General features: G+C 37.3%; 1 protein-coding gene and 1 non-coding gene across 4 annotated transcripts in view; one reads left to right on the top strand and one right to left on the bottom strand.

The window, feature by feature from the left end:
• Nucleotides 1-766: 766 nt before the first annotated feature.
• Nucleotides 767-21,394, bottom strand: part of LRPPRC (leucine rich pentatricopeptide repeat containing) — a 114,470-nt gene continuing 93,842 nt past the window's right edge. For all 3 annotated transcript variants that reach the window (XM_024242107.3, XM_054547600.2, XM_054547599.2), the window contains 8 exons: nucleotides 18,122-18,210; nucleotides 13,766-13,970; nucleotides 11,932-12,071; nucleotides 11,685-11,800; nucleotides 9,104-9,178; nucleotides 7,045-7,129; nucleotides 2,214-2,356; nucleotides 767-1,147 (listed from right to left, as the gene is read on the bottom strand). In XM_024242107.3, coding sequence (XP_024097875.2) covers nucleotides 1,091-1,147; nucleotides 2,214-2,356; nucleotides 7,045-7,129; nucleotides 9,104-9,178; nucleotides 11,685-11,800; nucleotides 11,932-12,071; nucleotides 13,766-13,970; nucleotides 18,122-18,210 — 910 coding nt within the window. In that variant the 3' untranslated portion in view covers nucleotides 767-1,090. The remainder of the gene's footprint in view (nucleotides 1,148-2,213; nucleotides 2,357-7,044; nucleotides 7,130-9,103; nucleotides 9,179-11,684; nucleotides 11,801-11,931; nucleotides 12,072-13,765; nucleotides 13,971-18,121; nucleotides 18,211-21,394) is intronic.
• On the top strand, nucleotides 5,196-5,302 carry LOC112132249 (U6 spliceosomal RNA). The gene has a single exon (XR_002914044.1). It is a non-coding gene; the product is annotated as a U6 spliceosomal RNA (small nuclear RNA).

Below are 21,394 nucleotides of genomic sequence, written 5' to 3'. Positions count from 1 at the left end.
GTTGGCACTGAAACTGGAAGAGTAGGGAGTCACCAAATTCAAATGAACAAGGAATACCCCAAAATGGGGAGAGTTCTCAAAACATCTTCAACATTTCGGTAATTAATTACCTCATCTCCAGTTAGGTCAATATTCCATATTAAGACACCTTTTATAATGGCAAACTCTCTTGACTACCTATCTTAGAATTTTTTTTGAAGTCACTACTTACAGTGTAGATGTTAACAGGCATGAGATTCAATATAGGGATCACTTTTATTTCAGACAATTAAATACAAACCAATATTTTACCCCTTCATAGATGAAATCACGTCTTTTCAGGATATGAGTATAAAGTAACAAGCCTAGGGCAGAGCTTGTACTGACAAAGTCCTGAAACTACAATGAGAGGAAACACATCGCTCTACTTCGGGATAAGTCATGACCAAGACTCAATTTCAGAGACGCTCTATGAACAGAGGTGCTTGAGGCCACAGTGGCAGAAGGGAAAGATGGGGAAGTGTGCCGAAGAGCCTCCAGGCATGACAGACAGCCCCCTGACCATGCACAAGTGACAGGCCCTTTGGGTCTCTGCTTCTCACTGGAAAATGATGAAGGCTAGATCTGATGACTCCTAGTGCCAACATTTAACAAAGTTCGAAAGTTATGCAGGACTTCACACATGTAAGGAATTGCTGTATCGCAGAATATTATGCGTTAGAAAGTTCACGATCACTATACCTAGCTCTAAAATTTTTCAGAGAAACAGCAGACTAATAAGCGAATCTTAAATAAAGGAATAACATTTTAATGAAATAAATGAAACAGAGCAGGGAAACCAAAGAGCCAATTAGGGGAAGAATCCTGAAAAAGTATGGCTTCACACAGCAGCAGCATTGAAGAAAACGCTATCGATTTTTGCCAGAGGAAAAGACTCCAAAAATGTCCAATAACCAAGTGCACAGAGTTATGGTCAATAAGACTTTGAACATGCATCACACATAAAGTACATAAAGAAAATTTTCATTTATTTTTCCCTCAGATATACTTCAAAATAACATGTAGACACAGAATCACAAATATATACAAAACAAAGTATCGCCTGCTTATTTCAGGAAGAGTTTTCCTTCAATTTTCTTAGCTGCTGTGCATAAAATTCACAGCTTTCCTGTTAAGGAGAAAAAAAGAGGGAAGTTAGAGATACCGGCAAGAGGTGATGGTACAAAACTTAAAAAATCGTAAAACACTACCAACTGGTAGCTAAGACTGCCGGGCCCATGGAAGATGCTGCTCCTCAAGCTTCAGTACTCCTTCCTTGTTTCATAAAATCACACGTTCAAGGGCCTCGGGTTCAGAGTTAAAGCTAGCAGCAGGAGGTAGGGTGTGTGTGTGTATACGTGTGTATGTGCAAGCATGTGTGTACATGCACATATGGAGGTATGGGTATGGAAGGCTGAGGTGTTTGAAATAAACATGGTGTAGTGACTCTCAGTTCAATGACACAACAAAAAGGAATTATGCATATGTGATTTCTCTTATTAAAGAAAACAGGCCGGGCACAGTGGCTCACGCCTGTAATCCCTGCACTTTGGGAGGCCGAGGTGGGCGGATCACGAGGTCAGCAGTTCAAGACCAGCGTGGCCAACATGGTGAAACCTCATCTCTACTAAAAATACAAAAATGTGCCAGGCATGGTGGCAGGCCCCTGTAATCCCAGCTACTTGGGAGGCTGAGGCAGGAGAATCACTTGAACCTGGGAGGCGGAGGCTGCAGTGAGCCGAGACTGCGCCATTGCACTCCAGCCTGGGAGACAGAGCGAGACTCCGTCTCAAAAAAAAAGGCAAAATTTCCTAGATGAAGAAATAAAAACCAACTTATGTAAATGAACAAGTAATTAGCACTGACATAATATGCTTGGCTGTTGAACTACAGGCCATTAAATCCTATTTCAAGTTGAAATGATGAGAGAACTGCCCCAAGGACATTTGGTAAATCCATGCCTATAGCTGAAGGTCTGAGACAGACCTTGTATTTTAAACTGGCCCCAGAGAGCTATGTTCTCCGACTGATGCAGCCAAGGCATGCTGCTCAGTCCCTCAAGCCATCCCCTGAGGGTTCTTCACAGAGATCTAATCCTCATGTAATTAAGTCTTCAACTTATTTTCTTACACATTGTTATGAAGCGTACATAAATCTGTAGAGGTATTTTTTCCCCTTAATTAAGAAATACTCACAGGGGGTTCAATGAAAGGGACAGGCTCTCCAGCATTCTTCAGCAAAGATGCATAAAGCTTTAGAAACAGATCATTCAATTTTGTATTCTTTGCAGTCAAATGTTCATACAGTGCTTTAGCAGATGTGACATCTTTCTCTGAGACTGACATAAAGAAAAAAATATATTAATCAGAGATAAAGACAACCTATCTTACTCTTTTCACCCAAACACTTAGCCACTCGGGGACGGCTGGATCCCTTTATCCCATGGCAAATGAACACTTAACTACTTTCAGTAAGAAGCCACATTCAGAATCTACCATCTCCCTCACTTCTCTACATCCCTCATTCAGCATCACTCACTTTGAAGGAGAAGAAAATGACAAATATGGCTACATTTAAAGGCCTTTAGAATAATATTAATGGTACCATTCACTTAGGTTATTACATTATTTTGAAGACCTATGATAGTTCAAGTGACCACAAACTGAAGTCCTCAGTTATAAAATAATACACACCATTCAATCCCCTTTGGCTTAAAACCACTTTGAAATCAAGATAATCCAGGAACTGCTGTGGAGAGGGACATGTCAATTATGTAGAAATCTACATCAACATCAAGATCATCAGCTCAACACCAAAAAAGCTTTTCATTTTTCTATTGTAAAATAAACAAATATGGAGAATATAGTTAGCTACAATGATACACACAAAAAAAAAACCTATAGGCCGGGCGCAGTGGCTCACACCTGTATTCCCAGCACTTTGGGAGGCCGAGTTGGGCGGATCCTGAGGTTAGGAGATCAAGACCATCCTGGCTAACACGGTGAAACCCTGTCTCTACTAAAAATACAAAAAATTAGCCGGGTGTGGTGGCGGGCATCTGTAGTCTCAGCTACTTGGGAGGCTGAGGCAGGACAGTGGTGTGAACCCGGGAGGTGGAGCTTGCAGTGAGCCGAGATGGTGCCACTGCACTCCAGCCTAGGTAACAAGAGCGAGACACCATCTCAAAAAACAAAAATAAAACCTATAAGGAGACATTAACAAGTTACACTAGTTTCACTTAAGTGAATGATGAAATACATTAGGAACCAAATTTGGCTGGCTCTCTACTTAATGGCTGATTTGTGGAAAGTTTTTAGTTTACCATGGAGATGGTAAGGGCTCTGCTAACAATTACTGCTGGTAATTCGACTCTTTTTAATTTTGCATTAGATTGTTAGCATCTAAGCACCAAATAAACCCCTGCCCTACACTGACTCTGATATAGTCAACCGCAACTCCAGCAGCACCAGGGGAATCCCTAAGACAGATGTGAGAAGTTCAGCAATCAAAGAGTCTCCCAAAGTGGAATGAGGGTGAATGACTCATCAGCTCTTAGTGGAGTTGGAACACATCTTTGCTGTTTCCATGAAGTCAACTTCTTGTGTAAATCCTTTATTTCCTTCCCTGAAGAGCTGAACCCTTTAAGGGCTCAAGCTCTATCTTCTAGGAAGCTGCTCCGAAAATTCTGGCATCTTGCCTTTCTTTACTTCTTGATTTTCTACCTTCCTCCCAAAATGGATTACCTAATTTAGTAGTAACACATACAGATTTATGCACTTGACACTATTTCACATTACAGGCATACCTTGGCTTTAATGCACTTTACAGATGTTGCGTTATTTACAAATTGAAGGTTTATGGTAACCCTGCCTTGAGCAAGTCTATCAATGCCATTTTTCCAACAATATGTGCTTACTTTGTGTCTCTGTGTCACATTTTCGTAATTCTTGGAATATTTCAACCTTTTTCATTATTGTTTTATCTGTTATGGTGATCTGTGACCAGTGATCTTTGATGTTACTATTGTAATTGGGGGATGCTATGAACCATACACATGGAAGACGGCAAACTTGAGAAATGTGTTCTGACTGCGATGCTGACTAGTAATTCTCCCGTCTTCCTCTACTCAGGCCTCCCTATTCTCTGAGACACAACAATATTGAAATTAGGCCAACTAAAAATCCTATTATAGCCTCTAAGTGTTCAAGTGAAAGAAAGAGTCATACATCTCTCATTTAAATCAGAAGCGAGAAATGATTAAGCTTAGCTTAGTGAGGAAGGCATGTCAAAAGCCGAGATAGGCTGAAAGCTAGGCTTCTTGTGTGGAACAGCAAGGCTTCTTGCGTGAAACATTATTCAGCAAAGGAAAAGTCCTTGAAGGAAATTAAAAGTGCTACTTCACTGAACACACAAATGATAAGAAACTGACACAGCCTTACTAGTGACATGGAGAAAGTTTTATTGGTCTGGACAGAAGATCAAACCAGCCACAACATTCCCTTAAAAGCCAAAGCCTAATCCAGTGCAAGGCCCTAATACTAGCAGAGGCTGGTTCATGAGGTTTAAGGAAAGAAGCCATCTCCATGACATGAAAGTCCAAGGTGAAGCAGCAAATGCTGATGCAGAAGCTACAGCAGGTTATCCAGAAAATCTAGCTAAGACCACTGATGAAGGCGGCTACACTAAACGACAGACATTCCATGTAGATAAAACAGTCTTATATTAGAAGAGTCATCAAAGACTTTCATAGCTAGAGAGGAAAAGCCAATGCCTGGCTTCAAAGGACAGGCTGACTCTATTTTCAATGGCTAATGCAGCTGGTGACTTAAAGTTGATGCCAATGCTCACTTATCATTCCCAAATCCTAGGGCCCTTAAGAATTACGCTAAATTTATTCTGCCTGTGTTCTATCAATGGAACAACAAAGCCTGCAGGACAGCATGGATGTTTATACATGGTTCACTGAGTATTGAAAGCCTGCTGTACAGACCTACTGCTCAGGAAAAAAAAGATTCCTTTCAAAATATTACTGCTCAGTGATAATGCACCTGGTCACCCAAGAGCTCTGAAGGAGATATACAGGGAGATTAATGTTGTTCTCAGGTGCCCTAATACAACATCCATTCTGCAGCCCATAGATCAAGGAGTAATCTTGAATTTCAAGTCTTAAACATTTTGGGCTCACTTCGGCAACACATATACTGAAATTGGAATGATACAGAGAAGATTAGCATGGCCCCTGCACAAAGATGACACACAAATGTGTAAAGCATTCCATGTTTTAAACATAAAATTTAAAAAATGTTTCATAAGGCTATAGCTGACACAGACAGTGATTCTTCTGATGGATCTGGGCAAAGTAACCTGAAAACCTTCTGGGAAGGGTTCACCATTCTAGATGCCATTAAGAACATCTGTAATTGATAGGAGGTCAAATTATCAACATTAACAGGAGTTTGGGAGAAGCTGATTTCAACCCTCATGGACGAACCCCTTTGAGGGTCTCAAGATTTCTGTGGAGGAAATCACTGCAGATGTGGTGGAAATAGCAAGACAACTAGAAGGAGAAGTAGAGCGTGAAGATGTGGCTGAATTGCTGCAATCTCATGATCAAACTTAACATGATGAGAAGCTGTTTCCTATGGATGACCAAAGAAAGTGGTTTCTTGAGAAGGAATCTACTCTTGGTAAAGATGCTGTGAACACTGTCGAGATGACAACAAAGGATTCAGAATATGACATAAATTTAGTTAATAAAGCAATGGTATGGTTTGAGAAGACTGACTCCAATTTTGAAAAGACGTTCAATTGCAGATAAAATGCTAACAAACAACATTGCATACTACAGAGAACTCTTTCGTGAAAGGAAAAGTCAGCTGATGTGGCAAACTTTATTGTTGTCTTATTTTAAGACACCTCAACCTTTAGCAGTCATCACCCTGATCATTCAGCAGCCATAACATTGAGCCAAGACCTTCTACCAGCAAGATTATGACTCACTGAAGGCTCAGATGATTGTTAACTATTTTTAGCAATAAAGTATTTTAAAATTAAGGTATGTACTTTTTAAAAACATAACGTTATTGCACACTTAATACACTACACTGTGGTGTAAACGTAACTTTTATATGCACTGGGAAACCAAAAAATTCATTGTATTTGCTTTATTGTGGCGGTCTGGAACCATATCTTCCAGGTATGCCTGTGTTTAGTTACTGGAAATTTGATAAATTTTATGACTATTAGCTCTATTTTGAAATACAGAATGTTCTCCTTATAAGGACGGAAAAAGAGAACTGACTTACTAATTCTGATTCTTGAGTCTGTTGTCCTCCCATAGATAAAATCAATGAAGCAATTCTTTATTTACCCCATGCCTCCAGAGAGCAAATCAGGGGGCAACAGATGGAGAGGTGATCATGATTGAGAAATGCTAACATTTATTTTGATGACTGAGGAAACTTTAGACTAGTTTCCTTTCATATGTGACTGTCTGGCAATCAGGGAACAAACTGGTTAAAAGACCAGAATTTGAACTGGGACGTAAAAACCTTGGGCTACTTTTTAATCAAGGGTCTGTCATTTCAAAGGAGTAGCAGGCAAGCAGAGAGGGTACTGAAGGAGCAAGAAGGCCGGTTAAGTTGAGTCTCAAATGTGTACTTGTTTCAGGTGGCAGGCCCTTGGGGAGACTGAACTGGTTTCTGATATATAAGTCCAAGAGGATTTCCAGGTCTTCCCAGGAGCCTGGGATTCTACTCAATATACCTGGACTGCTCGGAAGATGTTCAGTGATACTTATTAATGTTAAAGTTATATGCATAATTTCATATTTTTCTTAATATATAGTTTAAAAACATATTCCAGAACTGAGTTATTTATATCATAATTATCTGATATTTAGGATTACTGCCTTTGAGCTGAAGACTAAGACTTAGTTGACTATACTACAAGTCATTTACATAATATAGTCACTTAAATAATAAAGCCATTTAAATAAATAATATAGTCAAATTAAACTTATATTACCATAGCTTTTCATGAGGGAACTGTATGCTTCTTCCTTTTCATTTAATTCAGGAATCAATTCTAACACAGATTTCACAGTTGATGCCTAGAAAATTAAATAAAGGTAATATTACGAAAACCACAAATTAGCAGTGAATTAGAACACTGACAAATCAACACTAGATTAAAAATTTTCACAATAATTAGAACTGCCTATTCAATTTAATGCACTATTGTCCCTTGTATATTAGCGTTTGATATTGACTCAATAATCTACAGCTAAAACAAACCAGTATTTTTCACAGGTTAATGCAATTCCACTTATATTTCTATGAATATTTTTCTAGAATATGATAAACATTGCTTCTTTTGTCAAGTGGTGACCATACCAAGAAGTTATGAGATCCCAAGGGTAGAGAGATAACAACCCTATCTTTAGGTGCCACAACTGGTTGATGAAATTGTAAAGAATTCAGTTAAAACATTCTGAAGTGTTACCACCCACTTGACATACAAAAAAAGAGCATTGCCAGAATTTCACTGAAATTTTTACTTATTTCTTCCAGGAATATGCAGACTCAGCTATGGTTTTATTTCCTGTAGCGAGTGAATACAGAACTGCTATGCCGTAATGAATATCTGCTGAGTATTTCCCGCCCTACTCCAACGTTGCCAGATAAATCCATGATGGATATGTAAACATTTATGCCCTCTTCCTATCTCACCAAGAGGAGCAAAATCTGGCTTAACTATTCTACTGTCAAACAATGGAACACTGTTAACAGACATCTTAAAAATCCTAACTCCTTTTTATAGCATGTTTATTCAGTCAATCCACACCTGGACCTGCATCCTCCCAGGGCTGCTTCTATTTTAAACTCTCCTGGGTGGAATGTTCTAAGCAGACATATTGCTGTGCATTTCCCATCCCATCTTGTGGACAAGGCAACAGGGACTTGGCACAGTCCCACATGTGGACTGACAAGTGCTTTTCAGATTCCTTATACTTTTTAATCACACATATAAAAATGTAGCCTCTCTGAAAGAAGGGGCAATTAAGTATTTTCTAAAAGTTGTTTGTAGTAAATAAATACATGAGTCACAGATGCAATGAAGCAAATTTTTTAAAAGTGTAGGTATATTTAGGGGAAGTGTGTAGAAATTAAGGAAAACGTAGACCTCCCAAACTGGACACAGCCTAAATGTTTCAAATAAAACAAGCATCACAGTTGGCATGTGGTTTGAAACTTCATAAAGAACCCAAATAAACTAAGAATGTAGTTTCTGGTATACAAGAGGTAAAATCCGATCTAAGAGAAATTTAATTTTATACTTACTGTTAAACATCAAAGTAGAATGTGATATACCTACTATGTACCCACAGAAATTTTTTTAAATAATAAAAATTTTTTCAAAAGGACTTGGTTCTATTACACACCCACCCACCCCTTTTACAGTGTAAATAAAGTAACTGCACAAATTAGAATTAATTTGTGGCTCCATATCAATTTGAAAGCCAAGTGGCTCATTTACCTGATGGTTTATACCTGATAAACGCTCAAAAGTAGCCACGTGCTACGAGACACTCTGGAGTGTACATTTCCCTTGACAGTGCTTCTGCACTGTTAAATGTCCCAATGTGACCTAAGCAACATAATTTTAATCTTCCATTTCTTTTTTTTTTTTTCAGTAAAGACAAGGTTTAGCCATGCTGGCCAGGCTGGTCTCAAACTCTCAAACTCCTGACCTCAAGTGATCCACCCGCCTCGGCCTCCCAAAGTGCTGGGATTACAGGTGTGAGCCACCATGCCCGGCCTAATCTGGCATTTTTTTAAGGGCCTTTTCTTGGGGCTCTCAATGCATACCTGTGTAAGTGGAAAATTCCTGCATGAACTTGTTTTACATTTCCAGTACAGCTAAAAGATGACAAAACTGACTCTAAGTAGAGACAAGCAAAGTCTTGAATCTCTATAGTATTCTCAAATAAGGTCCTGAAACAACAGGCTTTTATGTTAAATTCAATACTTCTGAGCAAGGCACGTACAGTATCATTGATTTGTAAGCAAGTAAAGCACAGTACCTTTCCTCGTTTCTCAGATTTCCTAAGGAGGAACAACAACAAAATCGGGGTTTGTTCAGCAATTGCACCACATCTCTAAAAATTAAAACATTATTCAGTAAGTGAAGGTTTCTGATAAACAAGCGGATCAAACTGAATATTTCCAATTAAGAAAGTTCACAATAATACAGTAGTGTATTATTACCAATAGGAAGGCCTAATAGTCGACTATTATTTTTTAAGGCAAGAAAAAAGAAAACAAGTGCAAGCTATGCCAAGCTTTGGTGAATGCTGTCCTTGGCATTGCAAGTATAAAGTTTGTTTAAAAAGAAAAGGGAAAAATTAAACTAATGCTTCAACAACCACAGAATAAGGTTTAGGACTGCAAAGAAAGAAGAAAAAAAGAAACACTATTCCTCTCCAATTATACTGCCAAGCATTCACAAGTGAGCTAGGGATCATAAGGTTAATTATACATTTAATAAGGTGTCAGGGAGATAACTGTTCGTTTCTTTATAAAAATTAAAATGTACAAAGCAAGTTCTCTTTAAAGTATAATTACCTACACTTATGCATACAAAAGGACTGATTTCAATCTCTCTATTTTATAAAAGGCTTTCATTGCAACAGACAGCCAGCGCTTGAGAAAGAGACCAAAGTTAAACTCAAAAAAAAAGTTTACATGACAGACCAGATAAATCAAATGTCTATCCAATCTTAGATGCTATAGTAAAATCAAATATGGCAAGACAATATTTTAGTTTACACTCATCACAGATGTCATTCTTTTAAGTTTCTAAAAGAACACTGCTCTTTCAAAGCTTTAAAACACTGTCAATACTAAAACGAATGGTATAAAAAGAACTTTTTGGGGACACACAGAACATTTACATTATGCACTGATGTTTCTGACATCTGTGAATAAAGTATTCTTCGCTACAGCAAGAATAATCTTTTACTGTTTGACAAGCAAGTAAAGGGTGGGTGAAGGGTTTATCATCTGAAACCCCAGTCTAGTGATGAGATGGTAAATGAAAAGACTCTGCTGTGGCATCAACACTCAGCTACCACCAAGAGCCCTTCGGTGAGGTCACTGCAGATAACGCAGTTCTTTCTGAGGGAGCAGGCGCCATCCCTGCTGCCGCCCACCCAGGCGGCTGTCAATCGTGCTCTTCAAGAAAAACCTTGATTATGGCAGAGAACAAGCTAGTAGATGAAGTACCAAGTACCACTTTCTAAACAACTATCAAAAGGATGTGTTAAAACTGATTGCATACCATCATGTGTATAATTAGATATGTATATGCTTATTATACCCCTAGTAGGTACTTAGATATGTACATATGAAGATAAAGCATGAGTATCTTCCTTTTTTCTTTTTTTTTTTTTTCACTACGGAAGATAGCAAGATAAAACAATTTAAAAAGTCCTGAAATCCCTATCATAAACTGCCTTTTCCTTAAAATTAAAAAAAAACAAAGGAAAAAAAGTAAACAAGCCAAGCAAAACAAGAAAATTCCCAGTGAACCGGAATTTCTCTTCTCCAGCAACAAAAGAGCCTGAGAAGCAGTGCTAATTCACCCTTTATAAAACTGTTAACAGAGACAGTTTTTCAGGAATTCCTTTTAAAAATGGATTGGATTCTACTGTCAAACTAGATGAACTTTAAGAATAAAAACTGGAGGTCAAGCACATGGGTACAGTTTTACCTTCCCTATTTACTACTTAAGATCTTTCACAGCTGGTAAAAATCTAAGGGAATATAATACTATTTACGATCAGAAATTGGTCCCAGGCCTCAATTTGACACAGGGAGTCCACACAGACACAGCCGTTGGCGGGATCACGATGACTGTTTGACTGCCACCTGCTGGGAAGGGGCTCCCCGGCGGTGCCTGTTTGTGTACATTGCCAGTGGCAGCTGCGATCACCCACCGTTCTGTCGGCACTTGGCGTAGCTTTATATTTAGTACTGTTAAAATGGCATGAATGCAGTTGTCTCCTTCCCTGAAGATTGCTAATTTAACTGAGAGTGTGGGCCACAGAGACCTGCATTTGTCATTTAATGTGTCTGTGACACACAAGTGAATAGAAAGCATATTCAACTCTTAATAAACTTTGAATAAGGCACTGAGAATGTTTGAGTATTCAAGTGAGAAGCTGTACTTGAAAAGCAAACATTTCCTACTTTTTGTTTGTAAACTGTGTTGCCATGGTGATGCACAGTATCTAGAGCATTTGAGAAATTAAAGTAGAAAATCAAAGGAATTGTTGTTTTGCATTATCTATCTGCACAGAAACATTTGTCTTTAATCATTTCAGCAAAACTCGCTGCCCCATACCTACCCCCGCACCGCCCGCCGCTCCCCTCTACCTCAATTCTAAAGACATTTCTAGTTTGATCTGGCATCTTTAAAACCAGTAACCTAAAATCTACCATCCAGTCCTTGTCCTGCAACCGTGATTCACACTGAATTTAAAGAGGCTAGCTGCACACCACACTGAATTTCCAGTATTCCACCACACACCTATGTCTAGTAATTTCTAAATTTACTTCTTGCAAGCCTTGAGCCCCACTGCTCCATGAGTGGAGGGTCATTACCTGTAGGAGAGCTCTGGCATCATCCACCTTGCCTGCATCCACAAGTTGAAGGAAAAAATCAGTGACAGGTTTATAAATGGCAAACTGATTGGCCAATCTCTCTGCCATGATGCTTACTGGAAAAATGACAGGTAAGAAAAATCTTTCATTAGAACAGTGGTATAACTCACCTACCAAAGAAATTTGGTCTAGTCTCACTAGAGAGAAAATGTGCTTGTGTGTTCTTCAGCACAAACAACTAACTTACTCTTTTCAACTGCTGGTTCCAACTGCTCCTCTATTACTTTTCTGAATAAGTATGCCAAGCCGAAGTATTGGGGTCCAATGACTTGATTCTCTGAAGTAAGCATATTTTCAATGTTTTCTATTGCGACATCTATGTTATTGCTGTTAAAAGCAAAATAAATTGTTTAAAAATTTGCTTTTATATTAATATTGCAGGCAGTTTAGTATAAGAACTTACTTTTATATCCACTCATGCTACTTTAGGAAAAAAAATGAAATACATTTACAATTAACCAAATAAACACTGGGCAACTGAAACCCAATCACATTTAAGTAGCAAAAACAATCACTAGCTGGTTCGTGCTGCAGTGGTTGTTTATTTTGCTTCACAGCAGTTGAAATAGTTGCTTGTTTTAACAATGCTCTACAGACAAGATCAAACAACTATATACAGGAGAATTAAGATAACTTTTAAAATTCTGTATCTTAAATATTTAACTTAATTTCTGCCACTCTTTGGATATAAAATGAAAACTTGTATAAATGCTATAATTTTGGCTTTATGATCCACAACTGGTCACTACTGCATAAAAATAGTATTTAACATCTCAGGATTCTTAAAGATACTGATGATGTTTCAAAAGGCATATATGCATGTCTCTAACTTATGGTCGCCTCAATTTCTTTTTGTCAGGTATTATACATTTGGAAAATAATTTATACTAAAAATCTCAGGAAAAAGTATCTTCACACTTTACATTGAAAAAAATCAGTTACATGGTCTTATTTAGCAAGTTATGGTAAAAATTATCCTATGACTATCTTTTCGGTTAAGGTAATCTATAATGGATATTTTACTGTTACCATATGGCATACTAAATCCAATCAGTCAATATTGTGTTGAAATTATTATATTAAACATAATTCTCTAACTAAAAATGAATACTGTTACAATATATTTTTCTTATAAGTTTTAAAGAATTACTTAATAGTGAATATGTTCTCCAAATCATATAAAACTGTGTTTACATGGTAAAACTTTAAAATTCACCCAGTTCTTAGATGAGTAATTTCCTCAATCTTCTAATTTAAAACAATCACATTTTCTTATTAAAGGGAAGTTCTATCTGGCGAAATAGTTTGAAAAGGTCAAAACAAAACACAACTGTTTCTCAAACAAAAAAAAAACCCTACAAAAACAAACATTATATTTTAATATCATGTCCCATTAAATGTATGCAAGATTACTAAAGAACATTTTTTCTAAAAGCATACTGAAAGTATCAAATTCCATAAAGTACTTTGCTAGGGAGCTTATTAAAAATCAAGTCCTTATTTATCTCTACAGGGGTAATTCTCAAAAGGAATCTAGAGACAGTGGTAAGAAAATCAGCTCTAAATACCTCCCTTTTTGTGGGGTGGGGGGTGTTCACGGGGTGGGTTAGGAAGATGAACACGGAAATGCACATTTTTAACAAGCTTGCGGGGCCTTCTGCTTCACAATATTCTACTAGTGTCCCTGTCAAATATTACTGACAAACAAATGAGATCATTTTTCACTTCTGAACAAAGTGTTTCGACAACAAGAGGTCTGGCATATATACACAGGAATGAGAAAGGCTATCAACTGTGGAGCAAGATTTATGAATTTGGTAAATGCTGTTTATTCTAAGATTTAAGGTAAAGAAAAACATATTTTTCAACATATAATTATTCCCTAATAAGCAACTAGCATCAACATTTCCTCTGCAGTTGATAAGGTTTCCACATGTCTAAAAAAGTTTTTAAAAGGTGGTATCTGAGGCAATGCCCATTCTAGTGACCAATGAAGGAAAAGAAGGCTTGCAAATACTCACTTCTTTATTTGTGCCAAAGCAATGTTATTGATGAAAAGCATTTTTGAAAGTCCAATGGAGTCTTCGAGTCCATTTAACATCTTCTGAACTAGTTCTATGTTTTCAACATCACCCTTCATGGCCAATGCCTGGATGATGCGGGTCACTGCTAACCTAGAAGGGGTCTGCTGCTGATCCAATACTGTTTTCAGAGTTGTCACAGCCTCTAAAATACAAGAGCAGGAGATGGCCTTTCTTATATGACCTGTGCTGACTTTAATGCATTTTGAAAACCAGCTTTTAAATATGAGCACCAAATGGCCATAAACAAAATGCTATGAATAATTAATTTTAGATTACAGAAAATTATTAATATTTCATGAGATACCCCCAAAAATTATTTACTTGACTATATAAGATATTAGAGGCCCAAGGAATTTCTTCTTTAAGTCACAGAGAAAATACAAATGTTACCGACAATATGAGTTCCATTTAGGGATAACATTTAGTGACTAAAGTTGGTAAGTTCAAATGAATATAAATAAGAAAGATTTTCTAAAAATTAGAGTTTCCAAAAATGTGTGACTTCTATCCATGTTCATACTTATCCAGATTTTATTAACTCAAAGATTAAATGATCATCAAAACTTAATATCCTAACAGTTCTTTCTCAAAAACACTAAAAACATTGATCCTCTAGGATCAATGTTCCAAACTGAAACATTCAACTTTCACACCAACAAATTTATTTTATGATTAGATGCCTTGTGATTATTTTCTTGCACTAAATTAAAAAAATAAATAAAGCCTATTGATTTCCACGAATACAGACAGTCCCTGACTTACGATGGGTTTATGGGATAGTTAATGCATTTTCAACTTTATCCCGACTTACCCCATCGGTAAGTTGAGGAGCATCAGAATAATCAATGGAGTTTTGCTTGTATGTTTTTTTGAAGTATCACACTTTCAATTACTTGATTATAAATAACTATGGAATACCCCTCTAGCTAACTGACTCATAAAACTGTAGCAAAATCATGATATGAAATAAAGTGGTAGACTGAAGAGTAGCCTAACAATCACCTCTACCATTATCGAAGAAAACTTATAGCTTTATAGCATCTAAAGCAATGTAACTTAGACAAAACTAAGACTCTCCAAACAGCTTTCCAAATAAGAACAGCTTAGTTTTACAGAAAAATGGGGAAGGTGTATTAATTGAAGTGTACTAAAAATACAGTGGGAAGACATGATGAATTTAGTGTTCATTAATGAATAAACAATTTATGATTATTTGAAATCTACAATCTTAAACCACTCATTCTCAAATGAGAAAAAAGAAAAACAGTTTAAAAAGCATAGTCAATAAAAATTTAAAAATACACATGCACATATAGGAAACAAAAAATGTTTTTATACTATTTAAAAATATTTATAATAAGCTTGATAAAATTTTGCTAATGAGTGGTCATACACAGATAATTATAATAATAGTCTTATTAACCAAGAATATTGTCAGCTAGGGAGGATCTTCCCACAGTACGTCAAAACAATAATAACAAAAATAAGATTAATGATGGTGACGACAGTAACTCAAACTTATTGAGCATTTACTACAGGCACAGCAGTTTAAACAGCTACTCTCACAACTACCCTTCCAAGACAAGTACCAATTTTACAGATGAGACACCTGGGCACAGAGATTAGTTTGCCCAAGGTAAAGTCATATTTTTACACAAGACTCGAAGATTCCAACGATCCCAGAGCTTCCGTCTATGAGTGCATGTGTGCACAAGAGAGCAGAAGTGTGGGGAGAACAGACCATTTCACATCTGTGTAAAGATAGCACAGGACCTTGTGACCTAAATCCTATTCTCATATAAGGCTTGCATTCTGTACAGTTAATGACTTCAGGGACACCAAAAATGTTACCCATCCACATCCCTCCCCCCAGGTCCTTTCCCACTGTCACCTAATTCCAACATTTACTCAGTTACTCACTAGTGATACTAATTACACTGTACAAATGCCACATATCAGCTATTAATATTCACCAACAGTAAAATTTAATTGGCTTCATTTTTTCTTCCTGCTTTAGATGGGGTCGAGAAAAGGAAATCTAAAAGAAAGGCAAAGAATGGAAGGGAATTTTTAAAAATCAAGAGCTCTCATCAGCCATGGAGCAAAATAAGAAGATGGGAATAGTGCAAACGCTACTCCTGTCCTCACTGATGATCATTTTACTCTAAAAACAGGTTTGTGGTGATATGCTCAGGAAGCGGGGTGGGGTGGGGGTGGGGGAAGTAGTGCAGGAACAGTGCGCTTGAGGCTCCTGCTCTCAGGCAACCTCCAATTGAACTGAACAGCTCAGAAGAGTAGATGAGAAATTATACCATGTCCTTTCCTGTAGCTTACACAGGGCACCTAACATAAAAATAAAGGGTACCAATCAAGCTGAAGAAATCTGGGTCAGGTTCAGCTGAAAAATGAACCCCCTGAAATTAGAAAAGTGTTTTGTTCTTATCTCCATGTCTACAGAAACAAAAGCTATTTATGACAATGAGCTTATTTATATGGTGAGCAACTTTAACTTTTCATTGTTTTAAAATTGTTTATCATTTTATTACATAAAATACTAACAGGATATAAAGTCTTTTTTTGGGGGGCTGGGGGAAGGGTTTTGTTCTTGCCCAAGGTGAACGCAGTGGCACCATCATGGCTCATGGCAGCCTCAACATCCCGGGCTCAAGCGATTCTCCCACCTCTGCCTCCTGAGTAGCTAGAACTACAGGTGCACACTACCATGCCTGGCTATTTAAAATTTTTTTGTAGAGATCAGGTCTCGCTACACTGCCCGGGCTAGTCTTGAACTCCTGGACTCAAGAAATCCTCCTGCCACAGCCTCCCAAAGTGCTGGGATTACAGGTGTGAGCCATTGCACCTAGCCACAAAAGTCTGGGTACAAAAAGTGTTTTCTATTCACTTACATATTCAGTACTAATCAATTAGGAAGACAGCTAAAGACCAGTACATTTAGGTATTATAAGCAACACTGAAGCTGCACAATTAAACAACAACTTCCTCTCAAGGATGTAAACTTATGTTATAAACATGCAGGCTGGGCGTGGTGGCTCACGCCTGTAATCCCAGCACTTTGGGAGGCCGAGGTGGGAGAATTATTCGAGGCCAGGAGTTCGAGACCAGCCTGGCCAATATGGTGAAACCCTGTCTCTACTGAAAATACAAAAATTAGCTGGGCGTGGTGGCGGGTGCCTGTAATTCCAGCTACTCAGGAGGCTGAGGTGGGAGAATCGCTTGAACCCAGGAGGCGGAGGTTGCAGTGAGCCACGATCCCACCACTGTACTCTAGCCTGGGCAACAGAATGAGACCCTATCTCAAAAAAGAAAAAAAAAAAAAAAAAAAAAAAACAAAACCGAAACATGTAGTGAGGAATAATACCATTATTACAGAGAGAGGAAGCAATGAGGTTTCATTTCCAGAGCTTTTTCAACCTTTCTTGAAGATCTCCTAAGTGGGTTTTGTTGTATTGGCAAAACTGCAGTATCACTGTATTCACTCAAATTCAAATGTAAATCTTAAAGTGGAAAGCTACTTAGCTAAATTTAAGAGATTCATCATAGTCCCCCTTGGGAGATCATTCAAAAGACCTCCACATCCAAATTCATCCCCTTGAAAACTCATAAACAGCCTCTATCAAACCAATGGCCCCCACCCAAATCCCAATCCTCCCCAAAGTCATGTCCACATCTTCAGGTGTCATTCTCTTAACATTAATTTGAAAACTCTAAACTTCAAACACTGTATTTTATTGCTGTTGGTATTATGAACTATTAAAAAAGTATTAGATTAAGTTTTAAAAATCAATATTATAATCATTTGGTGCACAATCCCACACATTTAACACTCAATTTAACTCATTTGGTATCTCACACACAACCAACACAATATGCAAGAAACAACTGCTGGGAATTGTTTCAGATGCTCTAAAGTATGTTAATTTCCAAAGCAAAATGACTTGTGCTGTGAATTTTAACGCACTTGAAAGCCTGTACTTTCTCTCGTTCTGGAACACAAATTTTGCATGTCTGAAGAGCTGTGATTCATCTTAAGAAAACCCATCTTGTGTTAAATGGAATGGAAACTGGACTAAGTGGTCAAATGACAAGTACATTCATATTCAAGCTGTATTATAAATGCATGTACAGTAATTTATGTCTCTCAGCTACCACAAAAGGCTCTTGATAAGCAGGTAATTTGCTAAATGGACTCCTTTATCCAAGTATTCGAAGGGCGTTACAAGAAAAATCTGCAGAGGCATTAATGTGACGTAAAGGTCAAGCATTGTGACATACCTTTCAAATAATCCCGCCTAACTTGCGTTATGATGAGGCGGCTGTTGGCAGCATCGTTCAGTGTGAAGCCCTTGATGTGGGTCTCCGCGCTAAAAGAAGCAGACATTTAGAAAGGAATTACTGACATGCTTCTGATACGATAATAAATGGTTGAGCACCAAGGTGAAATTATAAAAACTACTGTTCGTATGTTAAAAATATTGCTGCAAAATATCGACCTGGAGACAGCTTTTGTGTTATCCTGTCAATGGTTATAGAAGGATAATTTTTTTTTGCATTCTGACAGATGACAAAGTTGGAAATGAGCAACAAAAGAAACAAAGTACAAGATTTTTTTTAAACAATCGGTTCAGATTCTTGAATGCTGACATATTAGATGACTAAAATAACTGCGTGCCCCGCATTGTTCTGCCATATCCTAAGCTGGATACTTTTTTTTTTCTACAGTCACAGTAATTATAAAATGTAAAACTCTTCTTCCAGAAACAAAAATGAGGATTTATTTTCAGCACTGTACATTTTAAATATAAACTAAAGCAGATTACTAACACTCTATCATTTGGTCAATTAATTTTCAAATTTCTGCCATCCAGATTCATACAGTTTCTGAAGCTGAACATACTGCAGAACTCAAACTATTGGTACTTTAAAATTAAAAATTTCACACAACCATTTTGCCCTAGCCTTAAGTTTTGAAACAAAACACCAACTTTTAAAACTCAAGAGCAAAAAATCACTTGACTTTTCAATAAAACCTACAGGATTAAAAAAAAGCAAAATGAAACAACAAAAACAAACAGAAAACCCCAAAACCTAGCTGGAGATTTCTGTTTGCTACACTGTTTGCGCATCTCCTGTGATGAAATTTCTGCATCCTTAATGCCCCCAGAGTTCATCTCCGGATTAGAAAATCTAAACAGGTCAAAAGGAGCAAAAGCAATTGCTGCCATTTGCCTTATCGAGCTCAGTGATGACCCTGTTGCCAACAACAGCATGCCCTGCCAACATGGACATATAAGCTGGGCAGATTGCAACAAAAGCGGGGTCACTGCTAAATTATTCTCATCAATCCCAAGAAAATCCCCCAGAGACACTACGACATGCCCATTCTCTCAGTCCCTTTCAGTCTCTAAGGTCCACCCCTGCAGTCCCTGGACACAGGATTTTCTTATTCCTCTGACCAATCCTCTTTATCCCACCAAAGTACCCATTGCTCAGTTTGACTTTTCTCCTTTGTCCCATCTGTCAACAACTTAAGTCAACAACTCATGCATGAGACTACGAATTGCACAAAGGATTTACTTTCTCAGTCTTTCACATGATTAAATAAAAATTAGACACTATTAAAAGCTCACTTCTAATATTATTACATGTATTATACCATATTAATTTAAAAATATTCACCTACAATTCATTAAAACCACAAGGTAACAAAACTTGTCTTTTAACTGACACTAAGTATGAACTACAAACCTTTCAAAAACCTCAAGGCCTATAACATTCTTTTTCAATATGCTCATTACAAATATGAAAGTGGAGATAAATATCAGGAAGAAGAAACTCCAAATCTATTCTATAATAATATATCCTACATATGTAGAAACTGATCAATTACAACCAAAACAGATTCCAAAGTGGCAAAAGGAAAACATTTTAAAAAGTTGCGGGTAGACATCTTTGTATTGGAATCATTTATACAATATAATGAAAGACATTAACTTTTGACTCCGAATTTTGATCTTTCCTTCTGGAAAAAATCGAGTCCAGAGCTCTCAAATCAAACTTCCTGTGATGATGGGAATATTCTTCACTTGTGTTGTCCAATAGGGTTAGCCACTAGCCACATGGCTACTCTGATGAAGAAACAGAAATCTTAATTATATTTTATTTTAACTAATTTAAATTTAAGCAGTCCCATATGACTAGTGGTTACTGAACTGGATAGCAGAGAATTCTAGACATTTTATTTTTAGAACTGTCAAAATGAAGGGAAAAAAATTATAGGGGAAAAAGGGTACCCTCTTTCAATTTACAACCAACTGCAAAAATTAAACTATCTTAACCAAAGAAGACAGTATTACAGGGAAACTTTCACATTGGACATTTCAGAGAATTTATTGCTCTGAAATGACAGTCTTTCAAATTTAGGAGAAGTTTTGTTGCCTTATGGTTTTAATGGATTTTAGGTAACATTTTTAAGTAAATATGGTATAATACATGTAATAATATAGGCATGAGAAGTGAGCTTTCGTGTAAGCAATGACTGTGCTTACTAATATGCACAAAGGACATTAGTTGGTGATTATATTATTTAGGATAACAAAAACAGGCCAATTCAACAAAAATCATCAGTGACAGATATAGCCTTATTTCCGAACAGAATGATACAGGAAGCCAAGAGGAACGAGAAAAAATCAAGTGCTACTCTCAAAAGATAAAGTAGGGTTGTTGTTACATGATTCCTAAATTCCCTAAGAATATGGTTTAATGTTAGCAGAGATTTTAAAAAGTTTATATCCCTTACTGCTCTTTGAATAAGTGGTTTCCCTCCCTTGAAAGAATTCACTACAGATAAATTATTTTGAAACATGAAGAAACTAAAAATGAAAGAAAGATGGCTTATTGAACATTTTTAAAAGTTACTATTACTTTTGAGGTTCCATGGCTTATTGGGAAGGTTAAATGACTTTGTAAATAAAATTGAAGAAATCTTATTAGAGGTCAAATGTATCTGTAACACATTAGATGACAACAAAGGCAAAATAAAAATGACATTTTTTTAAATTCATAGGAAAACTATGGCCTTTTTTTTTTTTTTCTTACTCTTTCACTCAGGCTGGAGTGCAGTGGTGTAATCGTGGCTCACTGCAACCTCCGCCTCCTGGGTTCAAGCCGTTCTCCTGCCTTGGCCTCCTGAGTAACTGGAATTACATACAGGCATGCACCACCACGCCTGACTAATTTTTCGTATTTTTAGTAGAGACAGGGTTTCACCAAGTTGGCCAGGCTGGTCTTGAACTCCTGACTGCAAGTGATCCACCTGCCTCTATCTCCCAAAGTGCTGGGATTACAGCCATGAGCCACTGAGCCACCATGCTCGGCCAAAACTATGGCTCTCAAGGTTGACCAAGTGACCTTATATAGGAAACTGTAAAAACAGATAGCTATTTATGGATCCAGAGTAAGACTGCCAGAATAATGCTAGGGCGGTACCGCCACTTGCTACAGTAGCTCATTTGACCACCATATTATAATAAAGTTGCCTATAAAAAA

This window comes from Pongo abelii, chromosome 12 (assembly GCF_028885655.2).
Source record: "Pongo abelii isolate AG06213 chromosome 12, NHGRI_mPonAbe1-v2.0_pri, whole genome shotgun sequence".
Classification (NCBI taxonomy): domain Eukaryota; kingdom Metazoa; phylum Chordata; class Mammalia; order Primates; family Hominidae; genus Pongo; species Pongo abelii.
This window is presented reverse-complemented; position numbering and strand designations above follow the sequence as displayed.